The 27,459-nt window shown below is 39.4% G+C and overlaps 2 protein-coding genes across 3 annotated transcripts; both read right to left on the minus strand.

The window, feature by feature from the left end:
- Positions 1-1,074: 1,074 nt before the first annotated feature.
- lto1 (LTO1 maturation factor of ABCE1) lies at positions 1,075-19,779 on the minus strand. Of its 2 annotated transcripts, XR_009705033.1 has the most exons (6): positions 19,626-19,779; positions 17,481-17,586; positions 14,203-14,273; positions 13,240-13,357; positions 1,208-1,304; positions 1,075-1,106 (listed from the first exon to the last, which is right to left on the minus strand). XR_009705033.1 is itself a non-coding variant. In XM_061222709.1 (5 exons), exons 1-5 carry the CDS (start codon positions 19,682-19,684, stop codon positions 10,925-10,927), a joined length of 426 nt encoding a protein of 141 aa, XP_061078693.1. In that variant the 5' UTR covers positions 19,685-19,779; the 3' UTR covers positions 10,230-10,924. The 2 variants fall into 2 exon arrangements, 1 of the variants encoding a protein (XP_061078693.1); XM_061222709.1 differs by lacking the exons at positions 1,075-1,106; positions 1,208-1,304 and adding an exon at positions 10,230-10,996.
- A 2,058-nt stretch (positions 19,780-21,837) lies between these two features.
- On the minus strand, positions 21,838-26,688 carry fgf19 (fibroblast growth factor 19). Its single transcript, XM_061221270.1, has 4 exons — positions 26,673-26,688; positions 25,783-25,944; positions 23,126-23,229; positions 21,838-22,164 (listed from the first exon to the last, which is right to left on the minus strand). Exons 1-4 carry the CDS (start codon positions 26,686-26,688, stop codon positions 21,838-21,840), a joined length of 609 nt encoding a protein of 202 aa, XP_061077254.1.
- Positions 26,689-27,459: the final 771 nt, after the last annotated feature.

A 27,459-nucleotide genomic window follows, 5' to 3' on the forward strand; every position in this document is an offset into this window, starting at 1 on the left:
TTTGGACTGGTTTTAGGTTATGTTTCAACATAACATTTCACCTCCTTAGTAAAAAAAAATACCTGGAAGATTTACTATTTTAAAAACAAGCAAATTCAGCAAAATCTGTGCTCCACTGAGACAAAGAGGATCCAGACATACTAAATTCCAGTTTTAAGAGGGCTAAATATTTCTCTCAAGCATTGTATCAATTACAAATCAATTAAAATAATGGTAACATGACATATTTATCATTATCCAGATAGTTCCTCATTTGCCACATTTGTCTGGGACTTTCTTTGCAATAAATCACTCAAAACACATTTCACAGTTTTAGGTGAAGGTTTAAAGAAAAAAAATGCAATCACCATGGTAACAGGACAAACGATTTGAAAGCGTTAAAATCTTTAAATTGCTTTAGCGACAACAGTTCCTTATTTTGTAACGTGGCTGGCAAAACAAGTGTGGTGGGACCTTGCCTTCTCTGTGTTTTGGAAAAATCACAGAACACACAAATCTTGAAAACAGACATATTGTAATTTAATTTCAACAGAAGCAAAACCTTTGGCAGTTTTGTAGGACTGTAGGACTGCTCCCCTTCAAAGTAGAGCATAACACTCCTGTTATGTTTGCATGATCAGTTATTTATAAAAATACAGAAATTTTTATATGCTATAATAGTAAAATGTTTGTGGTTTTTTGTGATGTTTCCCTTTGAGCTCAGCAGCCAGTATTGGTTAATTCAACCCCTGATATGTTCATCCAGCTGGCACATACCATTGCTTTATTCACAGATCACAGTGCAGTCAGAGATGGGGTTAATCGCATTTCAATTCAGGAATTTATTTGAAATTCAGTCAGGAATTTTAAATAATCATAAAACATTGTCTGGACTTTGCAAACCACAAATTTGATTTCAATCAAACTGACTGGAGTGAAATTAAATTCACCACAACACTGGCTGCCATATCTATTTCACGGCAATACTATGACAATGTACTTTCTATGCTTGCTGTGAGCTATAGTAATGCTATTATACAGGGGTCAAGGCTTAGGATTAAGTTCCTACTGTTGGAGTAATAATATTCACCTTGAATAGCTTCATTCTGAAATGTCACTTTTTTCCTCTGTTGACAAAGTAAGAAAATAAATTAGCGATGAACACACAGACGCAGACACAGTACACAGAGAGTATTGATATCCACCGCTCTAGTAATGTAGATCTTACTCGTGCTGATGATGGGAGGCCAGGCTTCTCTTCCTCTCCCAGGTTCCCGGGAGTTTCTGGGGGCTGGGGAACCACTCTCACCACCCAGTTAAACATCCTGGAACAGGAGAGTACAGGACCAGTTAAACATCCTGGAACAGGAGAGTACAGGACCAGTTAAACATCCTAAAACAGGAGTGTACAGGACCAGTGAAACATCCTGGAACAGGGGAGTACAGGACCAGTTAAACATCCTGGAACAGGAGAGTACAGGACCAGTTAAACATCCTGGAACAGGAGAGTACAGGACCAGTTAAACATCCTGAAACAGGAGTGTACAGGACCAGTTAAACATCCTGAAACAGGAGTGTACAGGACCAGTGAAACATCCTGGAACAGGGGAGTACAGGACCAGTTAAACATCCTGGAACAGGAGAGTACAGGACCAGTTAAACATCCTGAAACAGGGGAGTACAGGACCAGTTAAACATCCTGACACAGGGGAGTATAGGACCAGTTAAACATCCTGACACAGGGGAGTATAGGACCAGTTAAACATCCTGAAACAGGGGCGTACAGGACCAGTTAAACATCCTGACACAGGGGAGTATAGGACCAGTTAAACATCCTGAAACAGGGGCGTACAGGACCAGTTAAACATCCTGACACAGGGGAGTAGAGGAACAGTTAAGTACTGAAATGGGAGCACGTGTACAACGGGAGTACCCAATTAAGCAGAGAAACAGGAGAGTACACCGCACAAATCAATATGGAAAAAACACACAAATCTAGTAAGATTCTTGTGGTTAAAATGTGGTTCTTTCATGTCATTTTATTGGATTTTAGATAAAAGTCATATGATGTTCATGTCATGACTTATATTATTCATGTCATGTTTATGCAAACTTTCATATTAGAAAGCATACATCAAATCCATAAGGGAAAATGTTGCATGTATGCTACAACCTATGAATCATATAGGAGACCTTTCCACAGATTTTTACAAGAAAGGTATGTTTTTAAAAATTAAACATATGAAAAAAAATACTCTATCCTCTTCAGCTTGATATGCAAAATATACATTAATTTTAAGTGAAATTGCCTTAAGTGAAAGTGAATTTGTTATTACTCATCATGGTTTGGAAGGGCTATCACTCAGGTATTCAAGGCTTTCAATCCTGTGACCATACTGATGACCAAATGATGACTGCTTACTGGGTTTGACAGCAGAAGGTAACAAACTGTTACTTCTGCACAAAGATATACACACAAGTTCACATTTTCGGTTGATGTGAACCATGTAATTTGCATCTCCCCCCCCCCCCCCCCCTCCCAATTGTTATTTTCATGATATTTCACTTGTATTTGGGCAGCTGGGGTAAAGTAGTAACTTTGTTGATGGTGTAATTTAAATTGTGATCATAATATACCAATTCACACAGACTAATAATATGGAAAAACCATAGCAGCGATTTATGTTAGAATTTTTTGAGCAAGGTAGCTAGAGCATACCATTTAGTTTTAGACTTTTCATTCAAATTAAGCACTTCCTTTTTGACTCTCGCAGGCTATGTAGGCTAGCCTAAATATTAATAAACACAAATGTAAGTAGCCTAACTATTTAATTTATTTGTTTGACTCTGGGGCCAACGGCAACCTGATCTGCCCTACTCAGTTTTCACCCCCAGACCAATGGGCAGACAATGGGCCTCCTGTGGATCGAATATGCGTACAACTCCCGTCTCCTCCACTGGTCTATCTCCTTTCATCTACAGCCTGGGTTACATGATTATTGCCATTTTGGCAGACGCTCTCATCCAGAGCGACGTACAGCTGATTAGACTAAACAGGAGACTGGAGCAATGCAGGGTTAAGGGCCTAGCTCAAGGGCCCAACGGCTGTGCGGATCTTATTGTGTTTACACCGGGATTAGAACCACTGACCTTGCCTGTCCCAGTCATTTACCTTAACCACTATGCTACAGGCCGCCCCTGTAGGTGGTGGAGAATGACGTAGAAGTACCTGCGGCTCAGCTCCTTGTTCGGCTGGCCTGTGAGACCTGGAAAAGGGCCCGAGCCACTCTTTTAAGAAATGTCTCAGATATGAAGAAGTTTGCTGACCGCTGCTGTCCCCCGTTACACTGTTGGCAATAAGGGCTGGTTGTCCTCCAGGAACATTCCCCTCCGATCCACCTGCCCCAAGCCTACCCCCAGATTCATTAGCCCCTTCACCATCACCCGTGTTCTCAACCCCTCTGCGGTCAGACTTTGCCTCCCACCTCCTCTACGCCACATCCATGTTTCATGTTTCACGGGTGAAACCTTTTGTCACTTGCCCACTTAGCCCTCCGGCCAAACCTCCTCCACCCTCCCCATAACTGCTTACTCTAACAGCATCTACAGCAATGGCACAAAGGCAGAAAGGTCAGGACTTTCCACAGTAAGAAGAAATTTGATGACCACGTTAGTAACAGTTGATCATGGCTAAAAGTGGGTCAAAGGGGTCTGAAACATTCAGCCTTGAAACTCATATTGAGATACACAAAGAGATTGAGAGCAGGAATGATTTCCGGAGAGCTTTGTAACTTACGTACTGTACAAGTGATTCCTTATTGTGTAAGAGTCTACGCTCTTCATTTGAGAAGCAGGGCGGTACTTTCCTGCTTTTTAAAATTCTGTGAGAACAAGTCGACTGCATTAAAAATGTAGCAGGAGAAATGTAACCGAATGTAATATTTTCCTTTCAAAAAATATACTTGAGTAAGAGTACGTTAAACTATCCTCCTATAAAACAACTCTTATAAGTACAATTCATTAAAAACCTTACTTAAAGTAAATGTAACAGAGTAACTTTAACATGTTACTACCCACCTGCATATCCTTTCAATAACTGTGACTCCCTCCACCCCACACACCCCCACCCACCACTCCACACATTGCACATTCCATACAACAGACTACTACTGGAGAGAGCACTGACTGGAGAAACACACATTTCACTCATAACAGCTTAAATTCACCCAACAATTGGAAAAGCAAAGCTAATCACCCTGTGGGTGATACCTCTGACTACAGAGGGACCCACTTCAGAGCCCTGGAAAATTGCTTTTAAAGCCTATAATACCGCAGGAGTTAGTTGTCCCCTGGCAGAATTTTACATGCAAATATATTCATCACTAAATGACTCGGTTTAATGTTTCAGTTTAATTGGAGGTCAGCCGAAACTCAAAGATCACTGCCAGTCCTCCCGTCTCCAACCCCCCTTTCTACTCCACCCCAAACCAAGAACGAGAACAAGAAAGTCCAGATGGAAAATGTATGGCAACTGTACCTGCTTTTGCTGTTTTTAAACCTGGCGCAGCATTCCTCTGGTTGTGGACAATGTTGTAGCGGAGGGCAAACACTGCTCTGTGGAGATTAGTCTGATTTGTGGCAAATGGGATTATGACCAGGAATGACACTTCAAGCAAATAAGGTAGGACAGGCTGCTAAATGTTACCTTCGGTCCTTGGTTCTTAATGTTTGATGGCAAATGACCCTTTGATTGCCTTTGAGCAACAACATTACCAATGCTGAGCCAGCATACACTTCGCCTCTCATCCTTTTCCAGACAAAAAAAAAAAAAAAGTAACTTTTTACAATGTTTTTTGTAAAATCGAAAAAAATAAAGCTTGATTTATAGAAAAAATAATTAATGTTATTCAGCAAAGTTTCAAATCAAAGGCACACAGATTTGGTAGGATACTTAAAACAAGGCATGGCAAAATTCAAATTCTCTGGGATATATCCATATCACACAGATGTCAAGGTCAAGTAGCATGATGAATCATTGGATTAGTACAGGTATTGCACAATAAATAGTTTTTACTTTTTAACAAATTGTTTTCCACAACCTACAAGACGTGCTTGATAAATACGAGTCATCGTTTTTACTGTAATACTCACAATCTTGAAGGCAAACAAAATTATTGTAAACTAAATCGAACACACTCTGGTCTACTCAGGATTACAGGCGCAAAATGGTAAGGGACGGGTGTGTTGCTAGGTGACTGATTAAAGGTGGGCCTCTGTTCATGGCAGTGCTGGCTGGCACTGCTGTGTTGTTGACTTATCTGACTGTAACACAGTGGCACAGCCAAAAGTGCAGACTAAGCTGGTAATGGGATGAAAAGATAATGAGGTTAAATCCCATGTCAGGATCCCTCCCCCACCAGAGATCTAGACCTCCAAATATACCTGCAAGTTTTTTAAATATAGTGCAAGCTTAATTATTACTATCCATCCCCTGATCACTATGTCCTTCAGTCAGTCCCAATTCACTAATTGGTTCACCTCCATTTTAAATTACTCTCAATTAAAATTGTTCTGACATCTTTTAAAGATCTCCTTCCTGGTGCTGCAGTGAAGAGGTAACTAGTGTGTTCAGGGATGCACCTCATCCATCTGCATGGGCCCACCACAACTATTCATTCAACAAGATGAAATGTCACTGTCCTGCTGTTTCCAGAGTTACCATGGTCTATGCTCTCCAATACCCTTTCCTCACAGGAAACCCAGGATATACATGGGATATTGAACCTGACCAGTGGTTTATCCATTCATAAGATATGGTGGTCCCAGGAACTTCCCAGGTCTGCAAGTTTCCATATTAGGCATTGCTGAACAGGGCTGTTCCATCTTGAGATCATTGAAAGTGGATGTCATTTTCCTGCGAATTGATCTGTAGGCTATATATTTTTTGCAATATAAATACAGAAATACATAACAGGGGATGATCATGGAGTAGTTACGTTTATCGGAGATTCAACATGGCGGATGGTGTGCATGATTTGGAATATTTTTCTCAGGCAATCTTAAAATGTAAAGGATTTATTTCCTTTAGGCTATGCAGACACCTAATGTAAGCCTAATGCAAATAATGACATTATATAATCATGTTGAAGCATCTTTGGAATCGAGAAGTGGGGAATTTATGGGTGAATGAGAAGTCTTTCTGTTGTTGCATCGGTATTGTCTATTGTCTTGAGAGGAATGAAATTGACCTTAAGCTTATGCCTGATCTAGTTTCTTCTTGTTTCATTTTGCATAGTGTATTTGTGGAACACAGATACGGTGTTTCTTGCCTGAGTGGAACATTGATAACGTCTCAAACAGACGATAACCTGCAACAGCCACAATGCAGTTCCTTTGAGGGAGTGAGACATAAACTGCGTTGGCTGATGAGAAATATTTAATTATTGTATGTGGTGGGTGTTGAAATTATGGTTTTAAAGAAAAGTATTGTAAGTGAATAGACGGTATCTAATAAAATCTAGCATCTTTCTAAGCATTAATTTTATGTATTGACGACATATGTTTTTCAGTGCAGTTCACTCACAAATAATACATGACTGTGTCATGGTTTGTTCATGTAGGTCAGCCTGTTCTGAAAATAATGAGCAATGGCTTGATAGTAAAGGTAAAAGCAGTTAAAAAACAAAAGAAACATTTAAAAAGTTAAAAATTAAGAGGAGGGGACAATCATGCTTAGGTCTCTGGGAGTTGGGATTGTGTTCAATTGAATGAGACTGAATTGAATTGAATTGACTGTTCGATGTCAATATACAATTAAACAGCAATCGCTCAGGTTTAATGCCATAAGCATGCTGATATTTGCACTTATGTTCAGCATATAAAAAAAAATGCTTGTTAAAAAAGAGTTTAAAAAGTCTCAGAGCTGAGTAGACGAACAGAGCTGCATTTTCATTTTACTTTGGTGCCTCACAACAAAGACTCTTTTATCTTTTGCAGCAGAATGCCATGTGATAAGTTGTTTATTACCAACGTATGACAATGCACACACTGCAGCTGCTGTTCTTTATGATATTCCAAACTGTTTGTTCCGGTAAGCCTATTGTTTGGCCTATGTTTCTTTTCTTTTCTGTTTTTATTTTTTATTATTTCTCAGCATCATAACGGCTTCCTTAACTTCCATTACATTACATTACATTACATTACATTACATGAATGCCATTTGTCAGACGCTCTTATCTAGAGCGACATACATTTGATTAGACTAAGCATGAGACAATCCTCCCCTGGACCAATGCAGGGTTAAGGGTCTTGCTCAAGGGCCCAACGGCTGTGCGGATCGAAACCACCGACCTTGCGTGTCCCAGTCATGTACCTTAATCACTACGCTACAGGCCGCCCTTAGCACTGCCATTGGCATAACTTTGGTCCTCACCTTCACAAACAGAAAAAACAGACTCCAGAGGCAATCAAAAGCCTAGAATTAAGACTAGATATGGAAAGCGTTCAGTACATTTCTCTTTATTCTCTACCTTGCCTTTAATCTAAAAAGAGGGCATTTTTCCATTTCTCCATTGTCAGCACTGATGCAGAAGCAACAGCAGAAGTAATTATATTATAATTCCAATCGACTAATGAGCAGTACCAGAACAAATAACCAGTACCAGAACCAATAACCAGTACCAGAACCAATAACCAGTACCAGAACAAATAACCAGTACCAGAACAAATAACCAAGCATATTGGCTATACATTGGTTACATATTTTCATAAAAATTGACACACTTCAGAAATGATACTGTACGGTGTCTATGGTTCTGGATTTCTCCTGGCACTGGAGCATTCTGTGAAGGAGAGTAACTGCACAACCAGAGAGCTCTTAATGGTGGAGTAGCTGAAAGATACACAATCCCATTAGAAGATAAGCGCAAGGTAATCCTGTAGTGTTTTAGTGGACAAACTATCGTGCTGCAATCTGTCAAAGAGAAAATACAATAGAAAGAACCGCAGATATTACCATTGACACCATATATTTTAATACCCCAGAGCTTATACGTTATTCCTTCAATGTTTGGCAGGTTGTCTAATCACTCTTCTACAATTCATACACTGCCTGCGGTTTGGTGCAAGGAGAGACTCAAAGCCAACAGTGTGACACACGTTAAAAGTTTTTTTTTATTGACCACAATATTGTCATGCCAATAAAGCCATTTTAAAAATTGAGAAATGGCATCTGATATAACTGAATGGTTTTGTGAAGTACAGTAACATTATATGAATAGCCGTAAGCTCATTAATGGTTTGCTAGTTTGCTAACTGTTAAGCGGGGTCTCAATTATAATAATGAGATGGAGAGCAGCGGAGAAGCTCTGTAACTTTACTTGATAATTATTTAGCCTACAAGTAACATGAAAATGCAATCTGGCTACGCCAAGTCAACAGCAGAATTCCTCCAAAGGAAGTCAGCCCCTGAACAAAGTCAAAACATAACAAAAGTCCAATAGACAACACACTCAGCAGTTCCAGAAGGACATTTGTCTATCTCAAGGTTCATGTCATCATCTCTTGTCGGTGTCTGGAGATGGTGTCGTATTAGTATAAATGTGAGGAGACGTTACTAGCATGTCATATGTATTTAGGCTTCATGCATCTTTCATCTTCAGCGTTGGTTTTTAATCAGTACCCAGTCCCCTGGCTCCAGGGAGTCGCAGGATTGCTTTCACCCGGGAACAGTATAATTCATAATTCTATATTGAGTGTTTTTTCAACATTACATTATCCATCATGTGCAAATAACATTTTTGGCATGTCCACAGGGAGTGAAGATCAGTGTTTGTGGTTGTTACATCAGGATTTAATGAGGACTAAGCTTTATATTATTGCAAATTGTATCCAGTTTTCCTTTCATAACTATTCTGAACTAGAACGGTCACCATTCCCATTCCACTATTCTTCTGCAATGTTTTTTGCAATGAGTCTGTGTCCTTGTTTAATGCCTCCAGGTAAAGTGAAAACAGGCAAGAAAAGCTACAATAATGCAGTGTGCCTTTCTTTTTTGAGAAAATCTCAATGTAGAAATGCCTCTTCTCTATCTCCTGATATGAAGAAAATACCCAGCATTTCAACTAATAAAACAGCCTGGTTTAGACATTGTGCAAGAACTTGGTACAGTAACAAGGTAGGTTTTTAATATTTACAGTATACAGTATGTGCACAAACAGATGCAATCTAATGCTAGCCTTTAATTTTAGAAAAATATGTGTGTGTGGGAATGCATAATGCAGCAAAACCATCAATAATTCCCTATTTCTGTGTTCGCATTTCAGAAGATATGGAAATTCATCAGCGCATGTTCTTCCACGGAATATAAGCGGAACATGACAATGAGTTCAATGCTCTTCAGTGGCCTTCCCAGTCACCGGATCTGAATCCAATAGATCACCTTTGGGGTGTGGTAGAAAGGGAGATTCGCAGCATTAATGTGCAGCGGACAAATGTGCAGAAATTGTTTGATGCATTCATGTCAACATGGAACCTATGGCTGGAAGGAAAGTTTTCAACATCTTGTGGAATCCAAGCCATACAAAATTGAGGCTGTGTTGAGAGCAAAGGGAGGCCCTACCCACTATTAGTATAGTGTACCTAATAAAGTGCTCAATGAGTGAAAATGCTCAATGTCATTTCAGTCTCCCAAAATTTTCCACCATTTTAATGTATTTTTACGATCTTTTGATTCTTCTTCTACAAATTTAATTGATTCACCAAATTTGACTGCGAATGTAACCCCAATACATTTTTTTTGGGGAATCAGTATATGATTCTTTGGATACAAGCCAATTTTGGCTTTTAGTTAAGTTTAAATGCTTATAACTCTTCAACCATTTGACCAATAAGGTGGAAATTTGAAAATCTTCCATCGCAGTGCAACTCCAGGATGTTCAAAGCTCAAAAGATATCTCAGAAACCATGTCCACCATCAGCCAATTGGATAACAGCAGTCATTTGACAGGCTTACTAATGTCCAATCATCATGAAACTTGGCGCGTATGTTCATGTCTAGATTTGATATTAGGCGCCGCTATAGCAAATATGCAGGATTTCCAAGAGTGTATATCTTTGGCTATGGTTAATGGAAAATCCTACAACTTACAGTCCCCTCCAAAAGTATTGGAACAGCAAGGCCGATTCCTTTGTTTTTGCAATACATTGAATACTCTTGGGGTTGAGCTAAAAAGATGAACACGAGACAAGAGTTCAGAATTTCAGCCTTTACTTACTGGTATTTACACCTAGATGTGTTACACTACTTAGAACATAACACCTTTGGCATCAGACCACCCAATTTTTAGGTGAGTATTGGAACAGAGAGTATTTAAAGGTACAATAGACAATTCTTCTCTTGACCGAAGTCCGAAATTACCTATTGTACCTTTAAGTAAATGAAAGTAACTAACACTTAATATTTCGTAGACAATCAACAGAGATCAAATAATTTACTTCATTTTTTGTTAACATTTAATTGTCCGTGTTACTGATGACAGGTTGTGTGTGACAGACAGACACACACACACACACACACACACACACACACACACACACACACACACACAAAAGGAAATTCTACGCTTTTAAACATACAAATACAGAAGGAATTTTGTATAGAATATAGTTCCACACCATTTTTAAAACATGGCTGTGAGTTTTTGTGACTTTGTACCCCTTCAGTCACAACCAAACATGGCTAGGTCTGTGCCAGCTTTATAGCACCACCTGCCTCTCTGGCGTGCTCCACACCTAGACTACTTCTGGCCTTGAAGCAGCAGAGCACAGACAGTGGCCACAGAAGGCAGACACAAGCTCCTGAGCATAAGAGCTTCAGCACACGCGGAGAACAGCACACCCCGGCTGCTGCACACTCCACGGAGATCCCCACAGGCTGAGCTTCTTCTCAGAAAGACACCCCTGCAGCCACAGTTACGTACTCCCGGAAGTCTGCCGGCACATTCATCATGGAACAGACCTGCAATACAAACACTGTGTCTGCAGGAGCATATACGACTGCTGTGCGTACAACCTCGCTTGGTAACTAGCTGCACTTTTGTGCCACCAAGCTGTGATAAAAAATCTACATCTGAATATTATACAAAATTTGAGGTGTAATATTTCCTTACATTTCTAATACTCTAAAACTTTTTTCGTACAATTTAACTCATGAAAGATGTATTTTTCATGAAAAGAATACTTATTTTTATATCATAAATGTGTTTCAGACATCAAAATGTCCATGTACATGTCACGTTATTGACCAATAAAGAGTAAAAACACTGGAAATACTGAAAAAGGTGATACCATCCCATCCCGTTTTAAACGGTTAACCAGTTAAACGATACTGCTTATGACCGCTAGGGGTCATATCTTTATTTTTATTTTTTTACCGAATTACCGAGAAATTGAATTTTAAAACTTTATTTTGGGCCATCTCAATAGTTAAATGTCAACATTGAAAGTCCAATAATAGTAAATCAGCCTAATTGCCAAATTAAATATTTACATTTACATGCAGTGTAACCTCACAGTTGCAGAAATCCCTGTAGTTTATGTCCACTGGTCGATCATGTGTCATTTTTTGGAATGCATCGGTTAAAATGATAATTCTTCATGTTTTCATCCCTTGTCCCTATGGCTTCTGCCTGATAAACTCGATTGGCATGTAATCTGTAAATAAGCTGCTGTGAACAACAGACCGGGTTGTGCACTCAAAATTCCGTGGTCACGCAATATCTGGCTGATAGAACATAACACTGGGTCTATTTTACCATAGGCGACTGGTCTAATGATTTTACTTCCATGCCAATACAGGTCTCTGTATAATTTTATATATTTTTATGTGACGCGAAACTTTCATTTTACATGGCGCGGGGCAATCGTGGGGGTGAGATTAACGTGTCCATTTTATGCTGAAATCGGTGAATTTTCACTTTCAATATCCGATGGATAAATAGCCTAATGATAATGTATTGCTTTATTTATTTTTATGTAAATAACGCATAGTGGAAAGCAAAGTTCAAAGTAGTTTGAATTTGAGAGTCGACGAATAAACACAGATCTGCTGTGAACCTTACGAAAAACATACTGTTACAATAAGCCATAAGTCAACCAACAGCTACAGAAATTCTTTGATAACTTAATACTGTAGAATTCAATTCCCTGTGGTAGTTGTATTTTAAACCCCCTGAAATGGGCTTGCTCAAACTACTGAAGCCTGTCGACTGCTAGTTTAGAATAATTTAGAACCGCAATAATACGCCTGGTGGTGAATGTGCATTTATTTTAAACTGAGCTTGCCATTTCAACTTCAGAAAATAAATATGGGTTATCAGTTAGCGATTTTTGTAATCGTTTACAAATCAGTTTTGGTCAACTGGTTAAACCGTTCACATGCACAGGGTGTGGAATATCTATCTGATAATGCTGGGAAAAGGTTCTCTCTTTAGCTAGGAATAGCTGTAAAAATAAAAATAGTACTGCAAAGTTTGCAAAAAAATATTGTTCGTCCAAGAAGCGCTCGCTAATGTTTGATGTTTCCCGAGCTAGTCTGGCTGAATGTTAGTCGATCTTTAACTACCACAAGGCCTTTGCCCAATTTACTCTAACATTACACCGTTGTGTGGGATACTGAACCTGCACAACCTATCCTTGTGCAACATACACCTCTTTTGGCAAGTTTATTTACTTTTTTTTTCTCAACTAACAGACTAAATGTTATCTGCTGTCATTAATAGTCAGAATATCGTACCTTAGAGCATCGGTCTAACCTTTGTCTTCAGCTTGGGCAATGGAATAGAAATAACACATGCCTCCCCTTCAGATGTCCAGGATAACATTTATCTTAAGTTCCCCAAAAACACCTTTTAACCACCTACCAAAAAAAATTGAAAACCTTGAAGTGTTTTCTGCCATTAACTGCAAAGATGATGCAACAAGCCGGCATACAAAGGGGTCCTCCGGGACCATCTTTGAGACCCGCTGATGTGAAGGATGCAATGTGGGAGTGAAAAGAGGAACTTGAGCCACAAACCTGTATCGCCCTAACACCCCTATGTACACCTTACAATTCAACATAGTGCTGTTTTTTGCCTATAAAAAATGTATTAATTAAAAAAAATCACCCTGGCAATCGCTGACTAGACATGGATCGGCACGAGATGTAATCAATCGTTGATTCCCCACAGAATCAACTATCATTTCATCCCTAGAAATTACCTGTCTAAATTTGGCCCGCACCTTCTCCACTTCCTGCTGCAGAGTTGCATGTTGAGGGTCATTATGGGGGAAGGCCTGAATATGCACTGCGAGAGCCTCCAGAGTCCTCAACCTTTTCCTGCAGCAAGAGCACAAACAGGATTGCTTACTAAGAAAGTCTGGGATACTGGGGTAAACAATACATAAGAAATACACTTCATTGGGGCTGTTTGTTCTAGAACCGAAAACAATTAAGTCGCATCGACCTGCCGATTTAGAGGATACATGATACTCATGCTTTTAATGTATTTTTCCCCCAGGAAAGCATAATAAAACCAAACATGGTTGCTGTGGGAATTAAACCGTTTACATTGCTTTGGCTATATCCTTGGCTATAACATGTAGCTTACCCAAAGGACATATAGACCTATAGACCGATCCATAGCCCTCCCCCCCCTGATTTCATTGGCCGGAGTGTGTACCAATCAGTGTATTGGTCTGATATATGGTTTTAGGGCAACACCGTTTGATAACGGGTTACTCACTGGTCATATTGATAGGCTCACTAGCAGGATAAATAATAATTGGGTTTATGTCTCTCACCGGGAGTAACCTTAGTTAGGGCACACTGGTTCAGCAGTTTGTTTTCGTACCCGGACAAGCAAAATTGTAAGGTTAAAGTCACTACTTCATGGCGCAGAAACAGTATATGCAAGACGCTCATTATTTCAGCACACTCCGGCCAATACACGTATACACGAATGCACACAAATCTTCATATTCCAGGATAAGAGTCAGATAAAATTATTTTCCTCCCTACGACTAAATTAAATTCCTTACACATCACTGTATGCACAGGCTTACAGTAGCCTACATCACATTATATATCACATGCAAAAGCAATGTTTCTTCTAAAACTCTAAATCTAGTTAAACTATCGCCCATGTGGACTGTTGATGTTCATGTCACTGCAATCGTTCTTACCTGGATTTGGCATCTGTATTGTTTTGAAGAAGGCATTTCCAAGCACAAGCAAATCCATAGTAGAAGGACATCTAGGAACCAAGTTGAAAAGTTGAATGAGTTTCTTTTTTCGTGAAAATCAAGCTCCATGGACCTCTCGCACAATCGAGTGTGGTGCACATTCTCTTTGGGAGCTTCCCGTGTGTTTACCTCGCTTACAGAGGAGTTCACTTTCATATACCGCCTGTACAAGCTGCCAAAAACGAGGAACGAGGGTGACTGAAGTCCATAGTCTTCCTAAGCAAGAAAGCTCCTTCAGTGCTGGAGAAGGGCTAGTATGTTTCGAGTTACATCTTTAATTACCAGAGTAAACTCAGTTCACAATACTCTCAATACTCGGAGGCTAGCACAATCAGCATTTTGATCAAGTGCATTTAAATAGTCTTGACTGAGGTTTTTGGCGAGGCTCACAAATTCATTGTGATGCTATCTTCGTCTCAGGATCGTTTTTGTAATTATATAGTTATTGTATTTTTACGGAATGGTTCTGTGTTAACACGCCTGAAGGATTTTATGAAACTGACACTCCCTTATTGTCACTTAATCCTGAAGAACATGGACCCAGTCATCATGACACTGTTTGTGTGCAACCACATTTTTATGCTTTTCCAGACAGCACACTATTCAGAGACTGGCACATCAGTTGTTCCCCCGGTGCACAGCTGTAATGAAACAGCACAGCAATGGCATAAGCCATGAACAATGATAAGTTAATACTTCTCTTAGCTGCTACAGTATACCGATTTGCCCAACAGACCTATACAGAAATCTAATATATGGGCATATGCATGCCCCTACATAAAAGCAAGATATGATGATATATACGTTTCAGCACACAGTAACAAGGTAATGGTGCTCCCTGTGAGTGTGGTGGGGAAGCTGTTGCTAACGGGAGACTACAAACTGGGCAGGCTTATATGACTCTGCCGTATATCACAGTGCAAAACTGCATAGTAGGGCTTCAGGTTCTGTTCGGAACATCATAAGCCAACACATTCTTCCAAGCACAGGGGTGTTATTTATCATTTTCTCTACAATTATTGCGCCAATTCACATCAAAGTGTTTTAGTGTCTGGGATAGCCAATAAACAACCATAATCATAAACCGCATTGCTCAGGAGAAGAGCTACCATTGAACAGATGTAGAATTCTGGTGGAAGCTGCCACTCAGAACACCGAGAGTCTATGTCAGTGGAAAGCTACGTTCAGTTTGCCAGTAGTTTGAATTTGCGTATCAATAAATAAACAGAGTCCTCTGTGAACCAATAAGCCAAATGTGAACCACCGATACGGATTTAAAACCCACAGATAACTATAATATTGCAGCAATTCCCTGTGGTGTTTCCATTCGTAATCCCCTGAAATGGCCAAAGATTGCTTGCGAGGACTAGCTTGTCGAGAGCTGTAAACAGCCTGACAAGAAGTTATTACACAGCCGGAATCTTTTTAATTTTCCATCCAATTTGCGCGTTTTGTTGCTGGTGGTGAAAGCACATTTATTTAATTAAACTGAGCTTACCATTTCAGCTTCAGAGAAAAAGAATGCGTTATTGCTTAGTCATTTTTTCTAAACAACTCAGTTCCAGTTAACCGTTTAAACATTTAGCCGTTCACACCCCCAAGTCAAGATGACTGCGTCAGGACAAGCTAAGTAAGAAAATTAAAAGGACTGTTGGAGAGTGTCAGATTCAGAAATTATTTCAGGTGTAGTATCACAATATCATAACAGCAGAGATGTAGATCTGAAAAGTCTGGTGAATGTAGTTTTGATACATGCTAAAACAAAGGGGATACAACTCCAAGAACAAGTGCAGAACACTAAAAAATTTAAATTTAAAAGTAATTAAAAGTTAAATTTCACACTATTCTCAGATTGTTTGGACTCAGCCTCTTCATTGACCCGTAGCAACACGCACTCATGCAGACTTTATCCATTACCAGGCCAGAGACGAGGCTCTTATCACAACAGATTTGTGAACCTCACCAAAAGCCTGAATCAAGATTGCAGTATTTCAATGAGCTTGAAGCCAAAATGCAGATTGTGCTGACATTTGAGTATAGTCAATGGCGTACCCTCGTAATTGAAGTTGCAACTGAGTGAGATTGGAATCATTCAGCCATTTTTAAACTTTCTCCACAAATTATGGATAAAGTTGCAAAATGGCTCATGACTCCCATCCCATGACTCTGAATGTTGGAAAAACAGTGACCTTGTATTCATTTTTTTACATTTGCATGAATTGACAAAAAATAAAATGTATTGATGAGTTCAAATATTGGGTTACTATACTGAATCCCCCCCCCCTTAGTTTAAAGAAACGTTTAAAAATATATATCTAATACATTGAAATATAACTTAGCTAACTTCAGATATTTTAGAAACTCTTACAGTTGAGGCATCCAGGACATAAATCTGGATGTTATGGTTCTTTAATTTGTCTGTATGTCATGCATATACACTCACCGAGCACTTTATTACACCGACTTATTCATGCAATTATCTAATTAGCCAATTGTGTGGCAGCAGTGCAATGCATACAATCATGTTTGCAAAGAAAGAAACCAGTGAGCAGCAGTTCTGCAGACAGAAACGCCTTGTTAATGAGACATCAGAGAAGAATGGCCAGACTGGTCAAAGCTGACAGGAAGGTGACAGTAACGCAAATAACCACACATTATAACAGTGGTATGTAGAAGAGCATCTCTGAACACCCAACGCATCATAACTCTAAGTGGATAGTCTACAGCAGTAGAAGTCTAAGAAAGAAGTCTAATAAATACCTAATAAAATGCTTGGTGAGTGCATACCATTCAATAGTGTTTATGCTGTAGCAACTGCTGTCTCCTGCTTTTTATACTCGATGTCTGGATAAGCCGCTAAAAATAAGAGCGACTGATGCTAAAGGAAGCAGTAACACTAGTTGTATTATTATTATTATTATTATTTTATTTTAAATGTATGTATCCATGTACAATCCATCTGCAGTTGTCACTGTTAACCAACTAAATTCAAAAGAATGCTAAATGCAATTACGCAATTTTTACGGAATATGTACGCTAACTCGGTTTAAAATATCACTTTCGTACACGGAAGCAAACAAACCCGGCACATGAATTCCTCTGTAAAAAGAACTAACTGCACGTAAACACACGAGAAGATCCTAAAGCGGGTGCGCGTTTTACACATTGCCCAAGAGGTCCAGGTCCATATACACCATACGGCCCACTCACCGCATTACCTCTGTAGAGAATCTGGCACCGTGCATCCGCCCGTGGCTCATTCCCTCCAGCAAACCCTGCCGTGTCCCCTCCGCTAGACCCTCCTTATACGCCTCGCAATGGTACCTACAACATTGACAGGCAGAGACGACACAGGTTATGCCTCTGGCGTAAACCAGCTCCTCAGTGTTCAAAATAAGCTCGAAGCGCCAATGAACCCAGTGGCCGGTTGAAGTATTGCAGCTGGTGGCTAAAAGGCAAGACTTCCATAGGTTTACATTGCAAAGTACATCCTTGGCCAAAAAAGGACTTTGAGAACACATCAGGCTTCTGCACATTAGGGGCCACATTAGGGTGCCCCACCCCCAATCTGTCACTGAAGAAAAAATTAAATATTTTTTTATGGGGGGAATCAGCTGTTCAGTCCTCTAAAGCGCAGATTTACCACACATAAAATTGTGTACATGCATAAATATATAATATTTAAAGAAAATTTTTTCCCTTTTTTCTCTCATTTGCGTCAGTTTTGGCTGGGCACGCCTCTTGCTTTTGTACCTAGATCAGGTGTTAAATTGTAGGGGTGTGTTTTCTCTTTGGGTAGACATATTTGTGCCACACTGATTAGCTGCTGTCAGAAACCAGGCAGGGTGCACATTTTAGTGCCCCAAACAGACATACTATTCCCACCCATTGCCTTTGTTTGAGCAGCCACTCTTGGATGATAGCTTTTCCCAACAAATGTCATGTTGTCCAGTCATTACTGTCATTAGCTTGTCCATTTTGAAGCAACTTTATAATGCGGCCAGCATTATTACTGGCACATTTAATAAATTAGAATATCAGTCATGTTGAATAATAAATAAATAAAAACATAATTTGCATTAAGCTACAGCACATTTTGACACCACAAAGTGTGTGTTCACTTCACTAATTAATCACTAGGACTGAAATGATACCGAATGACATTCAAATAGGACTGCTTTGTTGTCAAGGAACAAACTTGATGTGACAATATTTGTATTCTCTTGGAACAATGTACTCAATGAAAGCAATGAAGCCTATAAGGAACTCAGTGCTTTTTACAAGAATGTCATTTTGTTCTTAAGGCCACTGAAGAGCAAGGTCAATTTAGCTGGGTAAGTTTGCAGTATCCTATAATTTTCTTTTGTTTTTTTAAAATAAATTTCTAAAAACATGTTTTAATTTTGTCATTATGGGTTATTGAGTGTAGATTGATGGGCAAAAATTGCAATTGTAACCATTTCAAATGAAATCCGCGATAGTGTGCAAAAAGTGAAGGGGTCTGAATATTTTCTGAAACTACTGTATGCCAGCCATATTTATTGTTCATTTATTCACAATTCATCCCCATGACCAAAGGACACAAGTACGATTTTGAAGGTAACATTATTATTTGTAATAATTATGAAAATAACAATACCATCACTACAAGAAGCTATGACATTTGAGGTGGATTAATGTAATCATAAGTCCCGCGGGCTGAAAAGCGATCTGTGTAGGGAACTCTCTCTTTATTTGGCTTTACCCTCAAACATTTGATTATGTTTTTATTTTATGCTCATCCAGGCACTAAAATGCTTGCTACGGCCGCTTGTCACGTGATTAAAGACGGTCTATAACGACAGGGATTAAATCCATCATATCCCAATTCAATATGATGGTTTGTGGTTTGCTAGACACACGGCATTCCACGCATTTTTAGTGTAATTTTCAGTTGGTTAGTTAGCTAGATTATTTAATTTAGCTCATATCAAAACAAAGGGGGATGTTGTCTAAGGGAGTTGCCAAGCGAGCCACTGTGTACATAATCTGTGGTCCTAGACGACGCACGGTTACGACATGGCAGACCCAAGTAGCTTTCTAATGCTAGCGCCTCAACAGCCAAACCAGTCCACACAAAAACAGATTAGATCGCAAAGCAATCTATTGTTTGCTATTAGATTATAACCAGTTAACTTCATTTCACGGTAATTCCCCGTCATTTCAAATGTGATCAGAATAATAAATTAACTTATTCCACAATCAAATGATTTCCAAGTCTGTATAATGGTCGATAGCTAATTTGAAGCTAGGCTAGCTAAGAAAAGAAAATAAGGATAGAGGTCGTCTGCCTGGTATCGATACAGATATTGGTAGCTAATTACCTGTTGTCTGCCATGAAAATGCAGTCAAATGGGTCTTCACTTCCAGTCTCCGAATTCATTCTTCCGAGTAGTTATATGTCAAAAGTAAGATTGTGAACAGAAGACCAAGCAGTACTCAACAAGCATGTAACAAATAACGCTGTCCCAGAACTCCGTGAAGCTAGAGTGGAAACTTCCGGTTTGAGGTTTTCAAAATAAAAGTTAATAAAATGTATCTCTGAACTGTCATTTTTAGTTTTTCTTATTTTAATTAACACAGTTGGATATAATTGTGATGCAACCTCAGAAAGTATAAAATTGTACACTAATTTCGGCGAAACCTTGTTGCCAGGAATCTTTGCTGTGGCCCAGGCATGCATTGCTATACACTGTCAGTTACCCATCGGCTCATCTGCATAGCTAATTATTCAAAAACTGTTACCAAATGAAACGGGGTATTAATTCAATCTATAGACCCATATCTATAATCTTATGCACTGATTTCTCTGAAATCATGTTGCCAGCAGTTGGTACTGTATTTCACGTGTGGCCCGAGCATTCTTAATGGAAAGTTGAGAAGTCTTTTGAGACTTGTTTCGCAGTTGTATGCGGTGCAGAAATGTATTATTATTAGCTGGCTAACAGTCAGTCCCTTCTCTGTGAAATACCCTTTGTTTGTGGTTGTGTGAGTGTGTGTGGACCCCCCTCTCCCAGGTGCGTTGTACCCCCTGAGGTGGCCAAGTGAGGGCTGGTCTGTGGGCAGGCTCAGGAGAGTTGAGATGCAGTGTGGGGAAGGCCCTCTCCCAGGGCTTGGCTCAGTCGATGGGTGGGGCCACCACACGAGCAGCAGGTTGGTGTAGATGGGAGGGGGGGTTAGAGCGGGCAGCTAGTGCAACTCCTGACCCCGTGACAATCTCGTTTTCCAGGAAGTTAATGGGAAAACCTTTTGGTGTTAAAATGCATTTTTATACTATAAGATGAGTATATACTTTAAGATGTGTTCATATGGTTATGAGGAATTGACTAAATTGAGGAAAATGTGAATTGATGTTAGGTTACCTTTAACTTCATATTGCCCATGCTAGCAAACTATAGCCTATACTGCATTATATATTGTACACCAGCTAGTTAATGCAAATATTTAATCAGCCAATCATGTGGCAACAACTCAATTCATAATATCATGCAGATGTGGTCAAGAGGTTCAGGTGTTGTTCAGACCAAATCTCAAAATGGGGAAGAAATGTGATCTAAGAGACTTTGACCGTGGAATGATTGTTGGCACCAGACAGGGTGGTTTGAGTATCTCAGAAACTGATCTCCTGTGATTTTCACTCAAACAGTCTCTAGAGTTTGCAGACAATGGTGCGAAAAACAGAAAACATCCAGTTAGCAGCAGTTCTGCAGCCAAAAAAGCCTTGTTAATGACAGAGGTCAGAGGAGATTGGCCAGACTGTTCGAAGGTGACAGTATCGCAAATGACTACACATGAACAGTGGTATGCATCTCTGAACAAACCTCTAAGTGGATAGGCTACAGCAGCAGAATAAATTACAAAAATAAGTCTAATAAATATCTAATAATGTGCTCACTTACTGAGTGTACTAGTCCTATTCTAACCCTGGATTATTTTAGTATGGAAAATCTACAGTTTTTAAAGTGAATGCGAATGACACTTCTGTAGACTGATTTTATTATATATAATTTGCTAGCACAAAATTATTGAAAGAGTTTAATAAAATAAGAACATTTGGCAAAATGTTATTTACAAGCTAATAAAAATACATTCTCTATAAAATATAGCACATGTGAAATCATAACATAGATACTATTAAAAGATGTCCACAATAGTGGAGATAGCATCAGTGCATAACAGGCACCATATTTCTCTCAAAGAATATAGAAACAACAAACATCTGAATTAAATGAATCAATAAGCAAGTGCATTAGCAAATAATGTTCACTTTCATGAAACACATCCCTTGTGCATTATTATGAGAACAGATTCACAATGATTAAACACGCGCCTTAGCACTGGATTCATTCCGTTGAGTTTGTCTGGAGTGGTGAATCGCATCATCCTGCAGGATTGTGCATTTCCGAGGAGATAACAGAACAAAGGCCTGTCATAGTTTCATTGTACATCCAGCCAATCACCTCCTTTCGTACATGCCACATGTGGTGGCGAGGTCTCAGGGGCGACTTTCCCCGCAGGAGGGACACGCAGAATTACCTATCTCTTACTGAAACTAGGACTCTGAATGTATATTTGGGATAGCTTCCCATAGGGATCCATGCTATCTAGCTCCAGAGAGGGCCGGGCCGCCTGCTTGGGGTCGGAGGGAGGGTCTCCAGAGTGGGCGTTCATAGGCAGCAGGGACTGCGTGCTCATCATGGGCAGGAACTGTGCCGGAGCGAGCGGGGCTTTTCCTGGGAGCTGCGGCTGCTGCCGGTCGCCACTCAGGCTCAGTGGGGCTCCATGCTTGCTGGAGAAGTAGACACTGTAACCGTCTGAGAGGATGCGCTCCAGGAAGGAGCAGTCCTCTTTCACGTAGGTGGCCTAAGAGGGCAGGAGCAGAAAGAGATCAATGACAGGGCACTGAGGAGTGTGCGAGCCGGGCAGCAGGGCCCTGCGGTACACATGGTCTGGAGCAGTTCTTCGAGGGCTGTTTGCGTGGCGCACATGGAGGCTAGGAGGCCAAGGTTGTTATTGCCGTTTCCACGCATTGCGCTTTTTCACTTGGCAAACAGACGTGCAGCTGGGCAAAGGTTGCTGTAGCAATGCACAACCCAGATTAGCACTTTCAGCAATTCACACCATTCATTCTCTTATGTAAAAATACAGTGATAGTAATTTGCATTTCAATTTCAGGGAGCAAAGTATTGTCAAAAATGCTTTTGTGTTGTGAATTAATAAATTGAAGTAGGGAGCATGTCATTTCACACTGGTGTTAAAATGATGCTGAAGCATTAGTTGTAGTATTTGGATATATTTGAGTGACAGTGCAGTGCAGAATGATGAGGCAGGCTAACTAGGCTGCCTACAAAGCCTTAGCTATTGCCCTCTGAAAAAAGAGTGAAAGAACCACTTATTTATGCATGATATTCAAATGCAGATCATAAGAGAGATCAAAGTTGTGGAGGAACAAACATTTCGCCAGTAGATACAGTAGCAGCATAGAAATACATCTGCAGAGCATTTGTACTAAAGTGGCCCACCACTCAGCTTATTTATAGCAGGTTTTCAATGAACATTTGCTACAACATAGGTCGATTGAACAGACCTTGATACTACTGACTTTTAACCAACCACCTCACGAGATTGTGTGATGTATTAATTGATTATAGCTGTCTGTAGTTTGTGAGATTCCTCTTACAGTACACATTCAAGAGTCAATAAACAATATGAAATATGTGAAGCGTGCGGAGATTACACATGGAGCAGTCTGATCCGCTTCATGCATTTGTCTGCTTCATATACTGCATTATTCACTGAATTATGGAAAAGCTTCAGAACTTACAGATCCATAAATGCTTCCGGTCCCTTCCATGCAGAGATATTTTGAACTTGTTACTCCTTTGATAGCAACAAAGCCTGTATCAACCGGTCGAATTTCCAGCAGACCTACAGACAAAGTCATTGATGTATTCATTAGTTTGACGTTTAACTTTCGAACAAAAATAGGTAGCCTGTGCAAGACACGAACAGTCATGTTATCTTGTTAAATATCTGACTGTACAACCCTATCCTCATAATTCCACGTGAACCCAAGACGATCAGAATATTATCAAAGGGTGCAATTTTCAATCACTACGGTAACAGGATATATTGCTTGAAAGCATAAAAACTAATGGTCATATTTGTATATCCTATCTTAAGATGCCATTGCGTTAGTGGCAATAGTTCCTTATTTTGCAATGAATGTGGGTGATAAAACAAGTGTGGGGGGACCTCTGAATTTTGGAAATCTGCATACTACAAGAAATAAGCGGACCAAATGCATAATAGTTTCTCATTATAAAAATGTGCTAACTTGGAGTCGGATTTTAGGACAAAAAAGTTTAACATTTTACAACAAAAAAAATATTTTGCGATGTCTATATCCATATAGAGGACTTCCTTTGGAGGAGGAATCTCTTGTCTGTGTCAATATTTCTGAAAATACCATTGACAACACAACACATTTTATATCGGTAGGCATCTAAATACATTCTCAAAATATGTTATTATTATTTAGTATGCTTATAAATAAGGAGCCAGCCTAGCATGACTTTCAATAATAAAGTATGAGAAATTATGGAATGTGTTTGACTTGTTGCTGGGGGTTGGATATTTGACAAAAACTTCAATCAATGGACCTCAATGAATATATTAGTATGCAAGATGTTATTACTGCGATTATTGCAATTATTTGTTATGATCTTCTTGACCTGTTTCTGTCTGAGGATAGCTGCAAAGAGAGGGAATTTGGGACAGAGAGGTAGGAGAAGGTGACAGATGGGGGTGAATGTATAAACTTTTTTTCAAGATAAAAGGTGTTGTATAGTTTCATGCAGTAATTTACACCTCATACGTTTCGTTTCCATGTATCCGTTAATGTTGTATGGAAATGGTTGAAATTACCACCTTCGAACATCAACTAGCTGAAAAACTACAGCAGATTGTTGTTTAACCAGAGTCAATATTTTAGGCTAGATCTTTATTAATTATTTCTGTGTTTAAATCCTCCCATTGTTCCACTTTTTCCTATGTGATGTGAACAAAGCAAGCTATGACTTCTAAACCCTATTTATAGAAAATATTTATAATCTGGTATTATGAATTTTTTTAAACTCCAAATAAGCATTTATTAAACAGGTTATGAACCATCCCCCATTTTTTCCAGTTATGATTTTTTAAAATATAATATGAACAATTATGATGTTCAATTGGCTTAGTAAAATAATTTTGGCACTCTAAATAAAAATAAAATATGAATGAGTGGAATAATAAAAGCACAAAACAAGCTTTACAACTGTGCGCTTTCATTTTAACACGCAATATGGACAGCTGAGACCACAAGTCCATTAGGATCCTACTAAAAATTTGGCATCCAAATATAACTTAGTTCTGGGTTGGTCCTTGACTTAGAAGTTGAAATATTTACTGCTAAACTATAGAAACATAAGGCGTTTTGTAATTTTTTTGTATTTTAGTGTAACTTTTGTGTAACTTGTATGTACATGCTCTGACATAAATTTGCTGTCTGAAATAGCATAATGGTACAAGCTTCTTCTGTAATTAAGTCTCCAACCATGTGTGCAGTAATATTGACACCTTTAGAGGACGAGGACAAAATAAGTGGAAATTGCCCTCTAGGGGGGCCCAAGTGGAAAGGGTTAAGTAGTGCACCTGCATCACTGGCAACAAAACATCTCCAAAACATCCTCTGCCCAATTTCACAGTAGGTACGAGGTGCTTCTCCTTGTATACATTCCATTTTATACTTGAGGCTCTTGTCTTATGCTTTTATATGCTTGGGGTGCTTGTTTATTGTGCTCAGTAAGTCTTCATGCCACCCTTCCAAAGAGTTTGTTGGTATGGAGGTGTTTTTCCTGTTGTGGTTACCCCAAGACACAACCACAACCTGCAATTCTTAAACTGCGAGCTTTGGGTTAGTTATGGCTCCCTTAGCATATTCCTTACTGTCTGTGGGGATAAGGTTGACAAAGGGATTTAGCATACTTGTTCCTTTAGACTGAGTTCCTCTAACTAAATGAAGTAAATTTGCATTTACAATAATTGTTTGGGGTGCCAATGATTTTGGCACCTGTGGTTTTCAGGAAAAATAGATTGCTAAATAAAAAATTGAAACATGAGAGTAAATGTATTAACATAAAAGAATATAGTTTTCCCATATGTTTGAACATAAAATATAGATCATTATCGATGTTTTTTGTATTATATGCAAGCCTTTTCACATTTTTATAAAGGATGCAAATCATTTCGGGAATAATCGATTGCTCAAGCTTTTCTTGCGCGTTTTGATATCGGCATTATAATTAAATGGAGCATTTAATCAGAATTTCTACTCTAATTAAATTAAAAATGAACATATAGTTTTGAAACATATTATGGTCTTCGAAAAATAAATTACGCCTTGATTTCCCATTCCTCAGTAAAAGAGTTTTTACTCACTGTAAGAACTTTGGGAAGCGGATCCGTGCACTTTTCCGTCTGCGTTGATTTGTAGATGCAGTCCCTGTCTAGCAGCATACAGATGTCTAAAGCGCACTGCGTCCCCCCAGCCGTTGGCTATGTGTGGTCCCGCCTGGGGTAGCGGAAAGCACAGTGCTCCGACTAAAAATAGAATATGTGTAAGGCTAATTGAGACGCAAACGCTCAGCAACATGCCGAAAACTGCTTTGGATGTCCAGTCCAGTCTCTTCTATGTAGATGCCACGAAGCTCTGCTGTTCGCGCTTTGGAAAAACTTGAACAAATTGGAAAAACGCCTAATTCCTCCGCCCTTTAAATATTCTCGTTATCAGTCAAATCAATAACCTCTCTTCAGGGCGGTTCAGAGAAACCCATCACAACATCAGCTACTCCAGCAATGGTGAGTGATGGTTATTATCTCACGCTGCTATTACAGTTCCGATGATTTTTTTTTCTTTTCTTTTTTTAAAAAAAAAGGGAAAAAAAAAGGTTCAATTCGCGGATTCACATTTCAGAACCAACCATTCATGTTATGAATTCCATTTGATGGTCGTGGTCAGGCTGGTGAAGGCACTATAAATATGCAAATGGTTTGTGAGGACTTTCGGTTAAGAGCGCCCGTTGCGCTCCTTTCGCCGAGAGCTGTTTGCGCATTTGGTGCAAATGCATCAGAGAAACGGACATTTATATCTGTTTTTGACAATGGGCTGGCCTTTACTTTTTAGGGTAAAGTACAGACGTGATGAACCTGAGGGTAAAACCTAGCATAAGAGCGTAAGCCTCAGCCTGACGCGGTCAAATTGTGTGAAAAGCACCGTTGCCTTTATTTGGAGTTGATGGAGCGATTCCGTTTTTGTGAATTGAACTTACCACTTGATTTGGCCATTTTTAAGTTAAACAGTAATTCTAAGCAAACAACACCATTCAAGAAAATGCTGCAGGGGAGATCAAAGTCACAGCCGATAGAACGGTCGATGCTACTTTTGATCAACCGCGTAAGTGTGCATGAATGGAGATGTTCTGCTGCTGTATGCTTGTTATTAATCAGATAGTCTCAGCGTTTGGAAAATAGATGTAAACATAACCTGAATTCGTGATGAATATCGAAAGCACGCAATCACGCTACAGATATACTGTAATTAAAGCAAATTGGCAGGTGGCGCTCTATTGCAAATAAATTGTCATTTTTGGTAGCAGTACTCTGTTCTCGTAAATCAATATCGCAAGTTGAAGGCCTTGGTGGTCCAAGCACAGACAAAAACACACCCTCAGGTTTTTCAGTTATTTGTACTTATTTAGAAAACGCTATAAGGCTACTATTGTCCGACTAATTGGCTACAGCTAGTTTAAGTGCAATGTGGTTTTCCTCTATATGGAAAAGCTTAATTATGTTGAACCAACAAAATATTGACGTTTGCCACAGTTCCTGCTTCTAACCACCAGAGGCCGCCAGGTCCCCAGTGCTAGTTTGTTCTCCATTCTGCTTGTCTAGTGTCTGGCGCCCATACCATGAAGCAGATGAAAGCTGTTTTCGAAACCACAATACCTTCCGTATTTGAACACGACGACGTAAAAATCCGTATGCACTGTATATTACATTACATTAATGGCATTTGAAAGACGTACAGTTGATTAGACTAAGCAGGAGACAGTGCTC

The sequence above is a fragment of the Conger conger genome, chromosome 15 (genome assembly GCF_963514075.1).
Source record: "Conger conger chromosome 15, fConCon1.1, whole genome shotgun sequence".
NCBI lineage: Eukaryota > Metazoa > Chordata > Actinopteri > Anguilliformes > Congridae > Conger > Conger conger.

What these genes read in the sequence shown, in the direction of transcription:
- lto1 (XM_061222709.1), bottom strand. Translation starts at nt 19,684, where the DNA reads ATGAATTCGGAGACTGGAAGTGAAGACCCATTTGACTGCATTTTCATG. An exon ending in AATACAGATGCCAAATCCAG is followed by an intron (nt 13,358 to 14,202) that starts GTAAGAACGATT and finishes CTCTTGCTGCAG; the next exon opens with GAAAAGGTTGAGGACTCTGG. An exon ending in TGCGGGCCAAATTTAGACAG is followed by an intron (nt 10,997 to 13,239) that starts GTAATTTCTAGG and finishes TTTGTATTGCAG; the next exon opens with GTCTGTTCCATGATGAATGT.
- fgf19 (XM_061221270.1), bottom strand. An exon ending in CGCTTCCCAAAGTTCTTACA is followed by an intron (nt 23,230 to 25,782) that starts GTGAGTAAAAAC and finishes CTTTGTCTGTAG; the next exon opens with GTCTGCTGGAAATTCGACCG. An exon ending in CCGGAAGCATTTATGGATCT is followed by an intron (nt 22,165 to 23,125) that starts GTAAGTTCTGAA and finishes CTGCCCTCTTAG; the next exon opens with GCCACCTACGTGAAAGAGGA.